The sequence below is a fragment of the Sparus aurata genome, chromosome 22 (assembly GCF_900880675.1).
Source record: "Sparus aurata chromosome 22, fSpaAur1.1, whole genome shotgun sequence".
In the NCBI taxonomy this organism is placed as follows: domain Eukaryota; kingdom Metazoa; phylum Chordata; class Actinopteri; order Spariformes; family Sparidae; genus Sparus; species Sparus aurata.
In genome coordinates this window covers 17,167,298-17,184,803 of record NC_044208.1, presented here as the reverse complement: position 1 = coordinate 17,184,803, position 17,506 = coordinate 17,167,298, and the positions used below count along the sequence as shown (strand labels likewise).

The following is a 17,506-nucleotide window of genomic DNA, read 5'->3' as shown; positions in this document are numbered from 1 at the left end:
CAAACAGAATGTGATAATTTGCTAATCCTTGCAAAACATTACAAAGACAATATATTCAATGTATTGCCTCATTTTACTTTATTAAATGTTAATAACTTGATTTTTGTAAACAAAACAAAAAAAACATGCTGATTCTGAATGTCATGCCAGCAACACATTTCAAACAAGTCAGGACAGGGTAAACAAAAGACTGGGATAGTTGTAGAATGCTCCGAAAATAGATAAGCCGGGTCATTCGTAACAGGTGACAGTATCATGATTGGGTATTAAAGGGGCGTCCTGGAAAAGGCTCAGTCGTTCCAAAGCGAGGGTGAGGCGAGGTTCACCACTTTGTGAAACACAGGACTGTATTGAAGGATATAACTACATAGGCTCAGCAACAGTTTGTTGTGTGTTTGCAAATGATTGCATTCTGTGTTCAATCCATGTTTTCCATAGCATCCCCACGTTTTTTTGAGTTTGGACGTTGGTGTGGAAAAACACTGCAAATGTAAAAAAAAATTCCATGTAAATCTGCCTGCATTTGTTCATCTTTACCAATTACAAACATTCAGATTTGTTGCTATGGTGAGCCAGGTGTAGAAAATGAGAACAGAAAATGTAGAATACTTCACAATCAAGTCCCACAATATATTTCAGAAAATTGCATTATTTAATAAAGTAATTAACAAAACAATTAAAAGAAAAGAAAAAAAACAAACATGGAATGGCATGCGGTAATATCCAACATACATACTTGATGCTTATCTGTTAAGTGACCAGTGACAAATGTTTTTCAACAGACGTAAAACGCTGGGAGGAGCTCAGGTGACCACTCCACCTGTCCCTTCCCTGAAGCAGTGAAGGGATGATGTTGAGGCCAGCATACAGTAAGCTTGTATCAAACCGTATCATCAGTAACATTCTCTGCTCAAACGGATCAGACAAGAAACAAGCAAAGCCAGCTCAATGAGAAGAGCTGAAAAAAAAAAAAAAAAACAGCTGTGACATGAGACAACACTACAACCAATACAGTACTTGTGTATGAGGATATGCATCAACACTGACAGACACAGCAAACGTGTGCCGCATACTGCGTTCACTTTACATTTGAATCATTCTGCATACAATGGTGCTCCTTAGGGTGGGATAGCAGGCTGCGTGGCTGTATAAAAAAATACTGATATGATGAGAGGAGTAAATGTCTGTTGGGCTCGAGGGGTTTTCGTTTTCCAGCATTCAAGCCTAAGTCTGTAGGTGACCGAGTCCCTGGAACGTCTCAGGACATACTCAACAAGGGGCTTGGTGGCCAGCGGCTGCCAGCTTCCCTGTTGTGGGGGATGAGAAACCTTAGCCAGGGCTAAGGCCACTTGTTCGGGGCAGTCAGCGTGCTGTCTTAGGGGGATTTGAGTTTTTTGGTCCGAGGAGAGGCTCCGTTCTCAGCTTTAAGAACTCCGTTTTCATGGTGGCCAACTACAAAGAGAAGAGGTGAAAAGTCAGTAGATGTGCCTTTGTCTGGTTAAGGACGGATGACATGAAAGCTTAGTATACAAAATATCACAAAGCGACTTCATTGATTTGCTTCCTCTGATGATCGCAGGCTATTTAAACTACTATACTGATTGCACAATGTAATGGCTATAGAATAATGACCATCCACATATAGATTGGTTACCTATAAACCTTGCCTTCACTTTGCTAGTCTGTCTTTGAATAGGCTGGATTTTTTTAGAGAAAAATTTAGGCTGAATTACAGCACCAAGGAGGTGCGTCATTATTGCACAACCAAAACATGAAGAGGCATTGTTTCCCTCTGGTTGCTATCCTCAGGCTACGATTAGAACAACTGGAATAACTGTGGAAGCTCTACACAGCAAAAAGGAAAACAGCTTCACTGATGAAGGAGGCAAACAAGACTGACAGAAACCGAGGTACAGGCGTTCACTCAATGGAGAACACGCCGGTGTTTTGTCAAAGTCTGTTCCCTCTCTGATGTGTTCTACCTTATCACAAAGGCACATGAGACGCTTCAAAACCGGTTTTCCTTCTACTAGATCAGTAAGTAACAAAACCTGCCTTTTCAACTGGGAATTGTACGCCTTTTCATAGCACTGAGATCGGACTTTTAGGTCAATCTTGGGGACTTACGCTTGTTGTTTTGCTCTGGAAAGTAGCCAGGCTCCTAGCAAAAGCAGGGAATGATGGGGGAGAGATGGGAACACATCTTGCATTTTTATTGAGCAATTAAGTTGCATTCCTGACGAACGCTGTTCCCTGATGACATCAGTGTGCGGCATGTTTGAGCCGGCGTTTGCACTCACGTGAGTCTCTCTTCAGCGGCCGTAGGGCTTGCTTTGTGGCAGCCTTCTTGCGCACGGCCTGTTCGTGTCTGAACTCCCTCCAGCGCCTCAGCTGGAAGCGGATAAACTTCCAGAGTAGCCACGATTGGGTCAAACATACCAGCAGTAGAACGGTCATCCTGGAGGGGCACAAAGGTTAGGCGTTTAGTGTTAGTGTATGTTTAGGGGACAATGGACCTGACATTTACAACAAGGCAGATCACGGTTTAGTTTGGCCTCGTTGGCCCATTTCCTGTCTACATCCACTGTGAATCTATCCCTGCCAACATTTGGTGTGAATCTATGTTGTAAAACCATAAAACGTTTAAACGTCAACACCTTTTTATGGGCACCAAGTGTGTTTTGACCACACAGTTGTTACCGTGGCTGTAAAAATGAATACACAACATGAATTATTATCCACGGATGTCGGACACAGGTCATCACCTTATCAGTACAGTGTTGAAGTTGCCCATCTCCAAGTCCAGCCCCTGGTTCTCAGCACGAGCCAAGCCAAACCCAACGGCCAGGAACATCAGGGTCAGAGTGGCCATCCGTGTAAACACAAAGCTGACCGCCCACATGTCGAACCTGCGGTGAAAAGATGTAGTCAATAAAAAAAAAGCTGCCGAGCTGAACCATTTAAAATCCCGGCGAGGTTACTCACATTTTCTGATGGTTCTCGTCAGTGAAGTAAAAGAGTCTGGCGATGTGGAAGCCCAGCTCAGACACATACTGCAGAAAGAGGAGTACCAGACCCACACGACTCATACTGGACAAAAATGAAGAGAGAGGAGTTTCAAAACATAAACCTCGGAGTGTCTTCTGACAAGCTTTTTAAATTTGCAGCTCCCCTCTACTGGATGCTTACTTTAACAAATATGCTGCAGCGATGTGCAGCAGATACAGACAGATGTACTGGAGCTGACGAGAAATCTCCTCCTGAAAAAAAAAAAAAAAAACAAACCAAAAAAACAGCCTTTTATTTGCGAAGGGTTCTTTTTGCCCTTTCTCACTCTTTGAATGATGCGGAAATAGTGTAAAGGCAGAATATACGTGAGCTGACACAAATACGCTCAGGCTTATCTAGTCACACTCCAGTACTCCCTCCAGTTCCCAGGGCCTCATTTACTGACCTTGCGTACTTTCTGGAAGTAGAGCTCTGGCAAGGCGTGGAGCCAGTAGGCCAGCTGAGTGAGGTAGAAAAACTTCACCTGAAACCTGGACCGCAGGAAAACGCAAGAGGGAGAGAGAGAGAGAATTTACAGTGTTGCCACAGTGATACATTCCCAGTTTTGTTTGTTTCTCAGGACGATGCAACTGTTAAAAAAAAAATAAAAATCCTTTGGAAAAACCTGATTAAACGAAGACAGAGCCAAGTAAAAAGCAAAAAAAATGTCTCCGTGCTGAACTGTGTCAGATGGGTTATTTTTAATCCTCCTAACTGAAAATGGAAACCGTGTTTCACATTTACATAAGTGTTTCTGAAATCCACCGGCTGAAAAATCTGACTAAACGCTGTAATTTATGTGAGCACAGCTGGTTGGAGCGCTTGTTCGGGTTTTGGGCTGTGTGTGTGTGTGTGTGTGTGTGTGTGTGTGTGTGTGTGCCAGGTGCACCCAGGAGGCTGTTCAGAACTGCACACGTAAGGAAACGATGATAAGCTACAGGCGGTGCACCAAAGATGGGAGACCGAGCTGCCAAAGCAAACAAGTGGGAGTCCAGAAGTCCCAAGATTTACTGTGTGGCAATTATTTCGTAGAACTCTGACTAATTTTAAACTCTTGGTAATCTGAAACGACTGCTGCATTATTATAGCGCCCTGTGTGACCATATAATTGTTATGTATTTCGTTTTTCAGTTGATATAAAGCGTATATGTGCATACGCCTAAATCACTGTGTTAAACGGGGATCCCACGGCTTCTTAGACATCAAATTCAAGGTCACTGCGAGAACTCTCCAGTCCCAATTCCCTCAAAACTTAAAAACCCAGCGAGGCCTACTTTGAGACACGGAGCAATGTTAATGGTGGATAAATTCACGCACAGTGAATGAAACATGTCTATTCACGCCTATTTTCACCTTCAAGGCCTTGATTTACCACCTCCGATTCACAAACTTTCAAGGACCCGTGGAAGCCCTGATTTGATCAAACTGTAACCGTGTTAACTCGAAGGGTTGGGGTAATGAATTGGGGCACACACTTAATTTTTAATCCCATGGCTTCCTTGCAGTCAAATCCAGCCCTGGAGTCGACCAATTATGTTAGCTCCTCAAAAACACTGAGCTCAACAGTGCCTGAGATATCTGTCAATACAGAGCAAAGTGTAGAGGGTGTTTCAAGGTACACTGCTAAAACGATTAGTTGATTCGTCGTTCAACCAAAATTGAGTCTGCAGACATTTTTCTTGTCTTATTTTTTTTAGGTGAAAATGCCAAAAGAATAGCCTGCCGTCAGCCTCTCGCATGTGAAAATTTGATACTGCGATACTAAAATGATTATATTTAGGTTTCAGACTGATGATCACAAAATCATGACACCTGGCTGTGAACTGCAGCTTCGGGAAATGTCGAGGGTCTTAACGTTAAAACTTTGAATGAAGCGAGCTCCAGCAGCAGTCCTATCGTTTGGAACGTCTGTGGATACTGCACGTGTTTGCCGTATCCTTCTAGCCGTACCGCCCAGCTCTAAAACTTTATCACATTTTATGATTCACAGCAGTCATACCTGAGGTGTACATGGGGATAGTTCTCCCAAAGGCTGCTGGGATGCAGGAGATATCCCTCCTGCGAGAGGGGATACAAGAAATAGTCATAACACATTCCTGTGTGATAAGATTTAAGAATATATGTGACATTTCCTTAAACAGGAGGTTGCCTCGGAGTTCAGTGTGAATAAAATGCGATACCAATCTCACTCACTGTTATGAGGATGTAAAAGCTCCACACACTCGACACCAAGTGAAACACACACAGCTGACCCGACTCATTAAACTTGGTGTTCTTGCTCTTGGACAGGTGGAGTCGCCGGTTCACTTTCTGCAGCGAGAACAATGAGGAGGAGATCATGTGAATGCGGCGGGACACAGTCATAATGGGCGACGTGTCATCGCCGTCTTTGTCATGCACAAGGAAGTGTAACGGTAACACAAATAACTAGGACAAGTAAAGACAGCAGGCGCTATTAATAGCTCCTGCTGAAAACCTTCCTCTGAAGAAGTATTCCTTTCAAGAAGACACTTTGGAAACCGTGGTGACGGGGCTAAAATAAAACATCCGTCCCACCCGCTGGCCTATTTCTAAACAATGACACAAGTGCTCGTGCTTTTAGATGGATTAAATACTACCCTCTCCTCCCGTCTCCATAACTCTGTCCTACTGAGGAACACTCACCATGCTGCTCTCGTGTTTTTACAATGCTGTGTTGCAAAACTCTTCTCTTTAAAAACGTCCTTTTGAGCCCCACAAAGTGCAACTGGATGGAAACAATTGATGTATTTTTGTTTATATGTTCATACACCTGAAGATGTCATGTCGTAAAGTCCTTTTGTCACCGAGGAATCAGTTGACAAGATAAGACATGATGGATATTTTATGTTTGTCTAAGGTTCCAGACTTGGCTGGAAATAAAGGAAAACATTTTTTATTATTCTCGTAATATTACCTGTTATTGCAACTTTAATTGATCTGAAAACTTATTTTGGTAACGGTGGGTCAAGTTTACAATTGCAAATTAATAATGAATGGAGATTTACTTTACAATTAGTACATGGAGTTCTCCTGGGAAAGCATGGTCTCATAAAACAAAGCGTCGCCCTCATTTGACTGTTTACTCATTGCAGCCGCAGGCCACATTCAGGAGGTATAGAAGGACCTTTGTGGCTGGGTGACGCCACGGTGGCCGTGCACTTACATCCAGGAGATACTCCTGCACCACCGCATGGAGGATGATGGCGATGAAGAAATAGAAGAGGATGGTGGCGGAGTCCTTCCATCCGTAATGGTAAAACGTCACCTCTCCCTCTGAGCACACAAAGGAGGAGTCGAACACACACACACACACACACACACACACACACACACACACACACAGCAGATGTGTACAATCAGTAGGTGTGATAAAGAACACTGCAGTCTGAATTCAGTGACATAATGATGCAACGTGCAAGAAGAGCAGAGGCAGAAGTGAAACTGAAATGTACAAACTGTAGATAGGTCATGAACTGCATTCAGATGAGTGTTAATGAGCCGTGCTGCATACCTGCTGATAGTGTGGTGACATTGTACTGAGGCTGAATGAACAGTATGGCCGTCTTGGCTGTTGCCTGGAAAATTAAACGAGATGGTAATTAGCAAGCATTTCAATGTGCGAATGCAGTTTGAGGAGGTCTGTGACAGGTGTGTGTGTGTGTGTGTGTGTGTGTGTGTGTGTGTGTGTGTGTGTGTGTGTGTGTGTGTAGGGGGACAGAGAGCGAGCGAGGAGGCCAGCTTTTTCAGAATACATCATGTTGTTTATCATGTTGTCAGTCAATCCTCCCCCGCGGCATCATAATTGCCTGCTGGGAGATGAATTCCTTGCACAGCGCTGCAAAAGAATCTGTGCGGCGTGACGAGGCTTGTATTGACCAGACGCAGCTTCCCAAATTATTTTATGTCAAGCATCCCAACAGAGACACGCATTAGAACAGTTTCTTTCCAACCTTTTTTTTTTATTATTTGTGGCCGCTCTAAACGAAGCAATATCTGCCTGAGTTGCAACTCCTCGTTACAGTGGGACAATCAAATGGTGATTAATAGAAAACAAGAAAAAGACACTTTATACTTCCCTGATTGCTGGTTATATAAAATGTACACAAAATAAAAGTGAAATTGCTTCTTTCTATCTAAATAACAGTCAAAGTTTCATACATGACAAAGAAAAGCACCAAATCCTCATATTTAAGAAGCTAAAAACTAATGGACTAATGGATTCATTGACTTGTCGTTGCAGCTCTAAAATCCAGTATTTCACAAGACAGATGACTAAAGGCTGCATCCAAGGAGGATTATTGATTCCACTGTTTTTTAAAATGGATTAATTAAACGATGCAATATGCAAGAATCAGCCGACTGAATTCACACTCAAAAAACAAATAGGGGGCAACATATCACCAGAGTAACCGCTAACTGCTGCCAAATGCAGCTGCTGTTAGCCAATTAGCTCAACTGGCTCTGCAGCAATCCAGACAGGGAGCACTGGGGGAGCACTTAGGCCTGGATGGACCTAAAGCAGTGTGCTAAACATGCTTTGCAACCTAATACATGGACATCATAATGTTAAAACTGTTTTTCCTGCGATTTCTGTCAATGAGGTCAACCAAAATTCGTACATATTGCACCTTTAATCATGGAGCTTCTGTAATGTCAGAAAATCGAGAAAAATTCTCATAAAAATTTCGAGGTGATGTGATGAAATTGCTAATTTTGGCCGCCAAGCAGTCGAAAAGAAACAAAGACATTCAACACAACAAAATAAACAGGAGCCAGTTCTTACATTTGAGAAGCTCGAACCAGAAAATGCTTCCGTTTGATAAATTATTCACCCTAATAAAATTGCCAATATTGCTGACAGTTGATTAATATATGAACCACCTAATGGTTTCAACACCACAAAGATAATAGAATTTGCCTACATTTAACTTTGTGTGCCTCAGATATCTTTCTAATCTGGTTCATCGATGTGTGCCTCCTCATTTACACTATGCAAAATCAGTAGGGGATACTGTTGCATATATGCGTGTACTGTGCACGGATATGCAATAAAAGGCCCAATTAAATGTGTCGCATTATTTTGGGGGACCACAAATATTCACAATATAGATTTTAAAAAATAAACCAGCATCCCTAATTTATTTTAAGCAGTTTATGTTCAACCTGTTGCAGGACAGGACAAGAAATTGCAAACACTTTGCCTAAAGCAATCCCATCCTAGTAGATATGGTGTATAATAGTATAACAGCTGAGGAGTCACCCTCACTGAGCCCTCTCAAGGGACCCTGTTGGTCCCCTGGCCCCAGTTTGGGCACCACAGTGCATCCAGTCACCGGTCATTCCTTGCGCACCGAGACCACAGGTGGGCTGTCAACGCCACATGTCCAATTCACGACCAGCTAACAGCACTTATGAAGCCTACCCTTTTTTTTTTTTTTTCCTTTTTCTTTTTTTCTCCCCCGAAACTAGAAATATGAAGGAAATCCCCTGCTTAGTTTTTACTCGGCCAGCTGTGTGACCACAACCAGAGGTTCCGGATTGAAACTTTGCTATGTGCTGATGCGGCGGCCAGAGAGTCTGTGCGCACGCAAGAAAAAAATGCCATCAACTAATGAGACAGCTAATTAATTCAGCGGCTGGATGTCAGTGGTGAAATCCCTTCAGGTCAAAGCAGTCCACAGTTCAGCTGAGTCGACGGCAGCCAGCAGCAAAGGCACAAAGATTGAGACGTGGCAGTTAACTTAGACTGGGCAAGCTAGCGACGGAAAGTCATGCGGCTTCCGGCATCGAGTTTCAGAATAAAACCCCCTCCACGTCCGACGTCTGCTGGAGCATGTTTAAAGCCAAAGCGACGCTTTTAATCTGAAGTCTCAAAACGCTTCACTTCCTGTATTAACCGTGCTCTCTGTGGCCATTGACAAATCTCGGACTCAAATGTTGACGCGGACTGGAAACTGGAACAGGTCGTTGTCAAGAGGGTAAAATGTGAATTTTAGGACACGAATATGTTTCATTGTGGTGTTCTGGAGTAGCTTAATGTGTGTGCGAGTCTTAAGTTGCACTCTGTGGCAAGAAAATCCCCTCTGAATCAAAGTGTGCAGAGCAAGACACCGAAAACTTTCTATTTAATAGCTAAACTAGCATCAAACGTGTAACGGCAGAGTTTGTACCCTGCTGCAACTCTCCGCGTCATTTTTAAATTTAAAAAAAGTCAATAAAAAAGTTGCTACTTTGACTGCGAACAGAGCGACATTCATTGTTCACAAAACTTATGAAAAACTGCAGGAGGCAGCCACCATATATCCACGAAAACTGCTGGCACAAAGCTCAAATGCAGGCAAACGTTTCCACGAAGCAGGAAGATGATCGAATACGGATCCAACTTCTCACCGAGTCACATCTTTTGAGTGTGCGGCAGACTTTTGCCGTCTTAAAAAACAGCTGAGAGAGACGGGGGGGGGGGAAGAAAAAGGAGAATCTGAGTTCATCTCACCTCAAACATCAATCCAATCAGAATGAAAATCACCAGACTGAACACGATGTCGGCGTGGTTTTGAATTAAGAACTCCTGGCTGAAGAAAGGGTAACTCTTGTTTCTTCGGCGGAATGCCATGTCAGCTCAATGCTGTTTTCCCTGCTATTTTATAAATCAGAATTTTTTCTGACTACGAAGTTCAGGAGTTAACTTTCTCACTGACGTGCGCATGCGCGACTTCTTAAAGGGCGAGTGCCATAAATACCTTCTTCGAGGCCATTTACACAGTCAGCTCAGTCTGACGTGTATGAACCCGAGGGGATCACGTTTTTCAAATTCTCCACAAACACTCACTTTGATACCATAAAATAAATATATTGATAAAATAATAACAAAACACGTGCATTCCAGTCACCCCAATATGTAGGCTATTTATTGCTTATTTAAAGCCACCAGTGGCCTTGCACTTCACAGTTCAAAGTTTCATATAGGCAGTCACCTGGGTGCGAGAGAAAAACCCAGCATCATCTCACTGCTTGTTTAGTGGATCTCATCCCATTTACAGAACAGTGATGAGCAAAAAATGCATTTGTTCCCCTAGAAATAGCAATCAAGAGCACATAAAAAAGTCACAACGAGTACCCCATAAGCATCTTTTTTTCCCCTTCTTATTGTTAGATGCTAAAACATTTGAAAGCTTTTAAAGTCGGTGCCTGAGACATGATTTTTTTTTTCCACTCCAACATAATGTAAAATTCAAAAAAACGCTTTTTTTGTCAGCAATTACATGGTCAACATGTAAAGAAAGTTAAAACATCAAACACAGTTTGCCTGCTCAAAGCAATGCCAGTTGACATGATTATACAAAAAATACAGTATATTATTCTCTCAGGGGATAAGAGATTTCTTTTCTTCTTTTTTTTTTTTTTTTAAGGGGAATAACAAAAGAATCACAGCAATAGACATATGATACAGACGATACTTGTGCTTTTAAGAAGCCAACAAAGCTCAGGCTTACGCTGAGTTAGTAAAGCCTCAGAGGTCACACACAACTGCCCCATTTAGGTTTCGGCATCATTTCTCTATTCTCAAAACTGCTGGCAGTTTTTAAACATGAATAGCAGCAGTTTCGGTATGCAATATAGAGATCATCAGATGTGCGAGATCATTAAACAGCTGCATATTATGATGTTTTGATACAACTCATGGATACTTCTTTAATATGTACTTATAATCTGACAGAACCAGTCTTCACTTTTTAGCACAGTTGAGGCTGCCAAAATAATGTAAAAGAAATACTGTCTATCAGGTAGAATGTGTGTCTTGAGCTCTATAACCACCTTTGTGGCTAACTAGCTCTTTAATTATATACTTTCGTGATAGAACTTAAGGTGCTGAAGGATTCACCTGTGTGTTTCAAGCATTTGGGCAAAGCAATGCTTTTAGAAAACAGCTTATGATTTGAGAAGGCTAGCTTAGCAGTATCTCAGAATTGTTGCATATACTATGCCCCACAGTGTACTAAATATATAGACATTTAGAGGTGATCATTTCTGCAGCACTGAGCAGATGAAAAAGCAGCCTTCCAAAAAGCTGGTGTACTCCTCCTTTAATGTCGGAGACGTAGCCGTCGCTCTCTCCCTGATTCGGTCTTGAGAAAGCTAGAAGTTGTCGTCCTCATCTCTCCGGGACATTATGAGCTGCCTTCTGGGACCTGTGAGATGAGGGACATTTGACGGGGAGTCAAGCACTCCAGAGTCCAGTTTAGGAGTGGAGGTACAGCGTGGCCCAACCCGGCCCATGAGCCCACGTACATCTCTGTGAAGTGCAGGATCGCTGGGGATTGAGTTGAGGCGTACACCCATTTCTAGACCCCCAATGTCCCGGTCCAACCGGGGGTTACTGGCACTGCTGGGAGACTGAGGATCAGCGCTGAAATATAAGGTTGAACTTGACTCTGTGGGGCAGAAGTACGGCTCCGGACTGTCACCAAACACAGACTTTCCCTCTGGTGAGCTACGTTTGAAATCTGACGCAGGGGACTCCATCGGGCTCTCCATCTCCAGACTGTCGTCCTCTTCTTCAGGTTGTTCGGTTGACGTGGGTTCGCTCACGCTCTGGAACTCGTCTTTGCAGTCCGAGAGAGGTGCAAGGCCTTTCCCCTGAGACTCGGAGGTGGAGACGCCCTCGCAGCTGCCTCCCGCTGTGATGGTCATGCCCTCATTACTCTTAAATTCTTGGTTGTACTCTTCCATGTCCAGTATTGCCGCTGCTCCGCCGGCCCCGTATGCTCTGTTTATCTTCCCCAGGTCTCCTGTTTTCAGAGCCAGCCGGATCAGGAGCCAGTGGTGGTGGTAGCAAGGGCAGGAGCTGTTAGGCCGGACCCCACAGGTTCCTGGATGCTCCAGCAGAGAGCCAGCCACACCTGAGAGTGAGAAGCTGCCGTGGTTTTGAATGGTGGGAGCCGGCAGGCTTTTGTCCCCGAGAGAGAAGGAGGACTCCCCTCGTTCTATGCACGTGCTGCCCACGTGGTTGTGGTTCGTACCCTGGGAGATCTCAGTTGACTTGGGGTGGAGGAACCGGTAGTATAGGACAAGAGAGGTACCGCCTGGGAAGCAGGAACAGGAATACATTTATTTTTGTATATTCAGTATGTTTTAATACACTTTCAATGTGTTTTCAATGTCTTGTTTGGGGTTGAATCTTAATTTAAATGAATTCCTACTACTTTATTGTCCATCGAATATGTAAATATTAGCGTAAAATTCAAAGTCAAACATTCAAGGCAGAAGAAATTCTCTACATGCTCTACTATATACAGTCCAAATCACAATGTAGAGCTGACTGAAATAGCTATATATCATGCATATAAATATATTGATTATAATATCTTGCGAGGATGTAAAGTTTGCATTGTATCAGTTATTTCACTTGCACTTTTTAAGGCATAATATGTAAGAACTGGCCACATGTATAATTCATACTCCAAACATACAGTTGGTAGCATATCACCAGAGTAACCATTAACTGTAGCTGATCTTGGCTGTTAGTTGTTAGCCGTGCAGCTGGCAATGCCAATTAGCTGATTCTTACCAGAATGGGAGGTCAGTGCTAGCTGTTAAGCATGCCAGCATGTTGGGGTTTTTTTTGCATTGTGTTTATAATTTTCATTCATTTTTTAATGATTTAAACTAGGATTAGATACATATAACATATTGCACCTTTAGGCAGAGAGGCACTAAAGACATCTTTTTTGAGTTGATTAGAAGTAGGGAGGTTCCTAATTATTTATTTCACTGATGGGTTTACAAGGAAATTTCAACTTTGATTAGTTGACTAATCTAAAAGTTAGAAAAGACTTAGAAAACAGTCAAAATGTTTCACAATTTATTCTACAAGGTATTCTAACATTGTCCGATAAAATATCATGCAACAGTTGACTGTTGTGAACATGAGTGAGGGATCTAGCACCTTTATATTTCTTTACTGAGACACATTTGACTTTGAATATGTGACGTTTCAGTGCCAGTAATAGTAATACGTTTAATCGACTTGTGTGCAGATTAGCGAGGGCAGCAGCGTATATTTGTGGGTTGGACTACCTGCGTGGAATTACTTTTAACCCGTCTGAATCAACATTAGTTGATAATATTACTCAGATATGACATAAGCTATCAGAAATTTTGACACTAGTCTAATAATAAATATTACACATATTGACACTGACGACAAATTTGCTCCAAAACAAAGGGAGCGCAGATAGAGAGAGTGACTCACCGAGGAGAAAGCTACACAGCACAGTGGTGGGAAGGGTCATGCTGTCCCATGACACTTCACTAAGGAAGTCGGAGGCGGCCAGCAGCAGAGTAGCGTTCTCTACGAGCATGAACTGAAGGAGGGGAGAAGGTCACACCATCAGTCATCTACAGACAGATTTACGTCACTGTGAGCTTTGGATGCAGAGGTGAGAATGACGATGCAGACTATCTGCCTGTGTGTATACATCTGTGTGTGTAAGTCGATGGGCCAGTGCTGCACATGGAATACAGAACAGCATATGGAAAAACAGGCATCAGAATCAAGCACAGAATTCTTACTGCATAAAAACTGGCCATGCGGAAGCGCGAGGGTCCGTCTTTGACGTTGAGGAAGAGGAAGACATGGACGAGCCCCATTATGCCATTAAAGGCACGCCAACACCAGGGTCCAGTGCAGATGTCTGGTTGCTGTGATACCAGCCAGAAGGAGGCTGTGAGCCAGTGGAAACCTGGAGGTCAACGTAAAAATAGACTAAAAGCGCAGTATGGGGATGTATATGCAGTGTATCATGCTGATGCAGAGAAGCAACCGAAAAAGACTGGATTAGGAGGACATGCTGCATCACTCAAAGTGTAATTACATCACTCATTAACTTAAGTAAATATCATCATTTGTTAGCAAGGGTGTCAGACTGAAGTATCAGCTACTCGAAAGCACATAAGGAGCTGTTACTCACCTGCCACTCCACAGACCCACCAGTTAAACACCCTGGCAAAGAACATGAGGCATGTCACCCTTGCACCCAGCATGCCCGCCCTCCACACCAGCTGGCACAGCAGGGCTGCCGGAGGCATGGCTAGGTGGCCCGGTCGTATCAGACAGCAGGCTCTGCTGTACAGCACCAGGGCCCAGGAAATTGAGAGCACACACAGGCCACAGCAATAGGCCACTGAGGGTACAAACAAAAGGTTTACATTTTATGCAGAAGCTGTCTTTAACACTTGACATACCAAAGACAAGATATGTGCTAAGACCAGTGTACCTGGGGACATGATGCCCACATCCGTGGACACCACGACATACGCCTGCAACAGGCTCTGAGGCAGTGTGAGGACGAGGGCCTCCAGCAACCAGAGAGCAGCAGCATCCGCCTGCTGCATGACAGCAGCTCCGAGCTCGGCCACCGAGTCCTGCCTGCGCAGCACAGACCTCATGCAGTCCCATAACCTACCACAAGAGAGAGCCAGAGACAAATATGAGAGGGGTGATGCACAGTAACCTCCCGGTGACGGTTTCAATGACAGATTCATATGAATAGAATTCTCTCCGCTTTCCTTTTTATATTCTAACGATGCAATATGTTCAATGATATGATATCTTGAGTTGCAGGAACTCACCTTTTGAAGATGCCCAAGTGCAGTATGTGTATGACAGAGAGGTAGCATCGCCTGTCATCACCATCATCATAGTACCATTTCATACTGAGCAGCTGAACTGCCGTCCCCGGTAGAAAGAGGCCAAGAGTGAGGCCCGCCCACTGCGTCTCCTCATTCCAAAGGTAAAACCCTATACAGTAGAACACTAACACACACACACACACACACACACACACACACACACAAACAACAGATGGTGTAAGTATTGTGTGTTTGTTTTCAGTGGGGAATTAATATCATTAGAGTGCAGTCTGATTTACCACATAGTCATGCAGGTCATAAAGGAAAAGGAGCACATACAACCCAGCATGTGTGAGCCGAGAGCTGCAGAGGCCGGCAGAGTCCTTGAGAAATTAAAGAGCACCTTGCTCAAGTGAATTGTCCTTTAATTTAAGTGGAAGCTGCTCTAATGAGATGATACAAGCTCCACTAAGAGGAGTCTGACTCCTGGCTTTAACACAGCCTGCAATTATTTGTCTTCAATAAAAAGACCTCTTGCACTGTCAAAGTAACGACTTATTAAGGATCAGAAATATTGATCATTTTGACCAACGCCTCATTTTTCTGTGACAGTGTGACTCCAGTGAGGAGCCCATGCAGAAGCAGCAGCACAGCACCATATTTGTATCTTCTGGGAATGATATACTTGCTGAAGGCAAAGTCACACTTTGTGCACACCCAGTCACCTCGACTCTCGTGTGTCCTGTCCTTGCCACATTGATCTGCTTAGTCAGGGAATCATCACACCTGGGAGTGCTGCACACTGTGTTCACTCCAGCCTCCAGATGTGCATCCATTTAAAGAAGTAATTAAGTAACAAGTAACTAATACGTAATAACTATAATATCATCTGTTTTTTGGAGGACGGGTGCAAAGAAAAAATTAAATAAATAAATAAAAGGTGATTTCTATTGCTGTTGTTGGATGTAATCATTTTGAGCTGTGTGACCCTGCTCAATGACCTCTGGGGGGTCCTGGGGCCCCAGTTTGGCCAACCCAGCTGGGCTAACCAAAGCCGATGTTAAAAGAAAAGACAAACATGACTAGGACTGCCAGTTCAGCAGTAACGGCACAGCATCCCACCATTTGGATAGTGTGTGTGTGTGTGTGTGTGTGTGTGTGTGTGTGTGTGTGTGTGTGTGTGTGTGTTTGTGCGTGCGTGCGTGTGTGACCTGCTGCTGGGAGAGCTCCAGCGCGAAGCATCATGGCTGAGCAACAGCGTGTTTCATTCACTGCAGCCGACGAAAATAGCTCAGTCAAACACAGCAACAACACCTCCCTGCAATGTTTTTCACAGTCACCCTCAGCCCCACACCAGTAACACTAGCACCGAGGAGGATTCTATGTCCACTTACGAGCGGTCCGTTCGGCCACGATCACCAGCGCCGACACGCCGAGCAGCACCGCCTGGCAGCACGCGATCCAGCATCCGCTCCGCCGGGCCGCGGACGGCATCCTGCGGGCGACCGCCCCGACAGCGTTTATCATGACACGGATCGTCGGGAGAGCGAATAAAGCGGTGACATTATCCTGGGCATCCTTCACCCTCGGTACATCCGCTGCCTTCTTCTCCCGCTGCCTGCCCCCCGTCAAAAAATGATGACGTCACCGCGCCGTGTTAAAGGGGCATCGGTTTACAAGCTGACCGTCCGGTCCGCTGTGGTACTGTACACTGCTCACCTCCTCCCTCCAGCCCTGCTTACATTACCTCCTCTCCTGCTCCGACCACGGCAGAAACGCCAGAATGTTTCACTGGAGGTACATCTGACTAATTTCATCATGATAGATTATTGATAGCTTATTGATCGATCACCAAGGTCTGCAGGACTTTCACACAGAAAGCTCTGTGTTAAAGAGGCACACAGATTAAATTCAAACTCAGAATTTTAATTTATATGTATATATAAATTATATATAATATTAATGAGGTAATAATTCAAATATATATATATTTTTTTCTATAACTGAATAAGCAAGCTGTTCTCAGAGGAAAATAAGGTCCCCAGAAGACTGGTTGAAGCTAGAAAGGTGGCAGGGTCCGCCAAATATGGTCAAAGTTAAACATTATGTTAACTAACAGACTGTTGCCCTTTAAAGTCATTTTGTTTATTCAGTTTATCCAGTCAGAGTTTGTTCATTTCTGTTTAGTTTTTTTTGTTTATTTTTTGGCATAAAAATTCAGTCAGTGAAGATCTTTCTCTTTTGAGTAAAAATTACATAATGCACCTTTAACAGAATTTTTTTCCCTGTTGTGACTCTCTTCCTCCATTCTTTCATAGCCCCACAGCAGGTGGTAGGCACGCCGTGACCTGATCAGGAGTGTGTCATCGCCACTGAAGATGAACGCTCTGAAAGTTGTTTCATCATTTGACGGCCACTTTGAACAATACGCCACCCGACACCCTTTTTAAGTTGTAATCTGAGGATCACAGAACACCACTGCACGGAAAGACAGACCTTCTGCTGCAAATTTATGATGGGTAAAAGTCATTCTGGTTCTTTTACAGTCAGCCTGTGTGTTGTTTTATTAGTAGGTCTAGTTTTATAGCTGTACAGTCATTTGTTGTGGGTTTATTGTCTGTCACCTGAATAATACTGAAACTTTTAATATGCAAGCACATGTCTAAAAATTAGATGAAGGATATTTTTAAAAGTGAACATGATTTTTGTTTTTTTTCCAGGCTGATGAGTTCACACTTCTCAGTGGTGAACATCCCAAGACTCATAACAGGATGTTTATCTACGTCACCAACTCCCCAAGCAAGTT

General features: G+C 43.6%; 2 protein-coding genes across 2 annotated transcripts; both read right to left on the bottom strand.

Annotated features, from left to right (window-relative positions):
• Positions 1 to 54: 54 nt before the first annotated feature.
• Positions 55 to 9,781, bottom strand: tram2 (translocation associated membrane protein 2). The gene is made up of 11 exons (XM_030404786.1): positions 9,563 to 9,781; positions 6,581 to 6,644; positions 6,233 to 6,342; positions 5,242 to 5,358; positions 5,048 to 5,106; positions 3,455 to 3,539; positions 3,190 to 3,260; positions 2,986 to 3,090; positions 2,766 to 2,909; positions 2,301 to 2,458; positions 55 to 1,452 (listed from the first exon to the last, which is right to left on the bottom strand). Exons 1-11 carry the CDS (start codon positions 9,680 to 9,682, stop codon positions 1,376 to 1,378), a joined length of 1,110 nt encoding a protein of 369 aa, XP_030260646.1. The 5' UTR covers positions 9,683 to 9,781; the 3' UTR covers positions 55 to 1,375.
• A 168-nt stretch (positions 9,782 to 9,949) lies between these two features.
• On the bottom strand, positions 9,950 to 16,403 carry xkr5a (XK related 5a). The gene is made up of 7 exons (XM_030404776.1): positions 16,095 to 16,403; positions 14,701 to 14,884; positions 14,346 to 14,530; positions 14,040 to 14,252; positions 13,642 to 13,811; positions 13,322 to 13,433; positions 9,950 to 12,152 (listed from the first exon to the last, which is right to left on the bottom strand). The coding sequence occupies exons 1-7, from the start codon at positions 16,225 to 16,227 to the stop codon at positions 11,206 to 11,208; spliced, it is 1,944 nt and encodes a 647-aa protein (XP_030260636.1). The 5' UTR covers positions 16,228 to 16,403; the 3' UTR covers positions 9,950 to 11,205.
• Between the last annotated feature and the right edge of the window lie 1,103 nt (positions 16,404 to 17,506).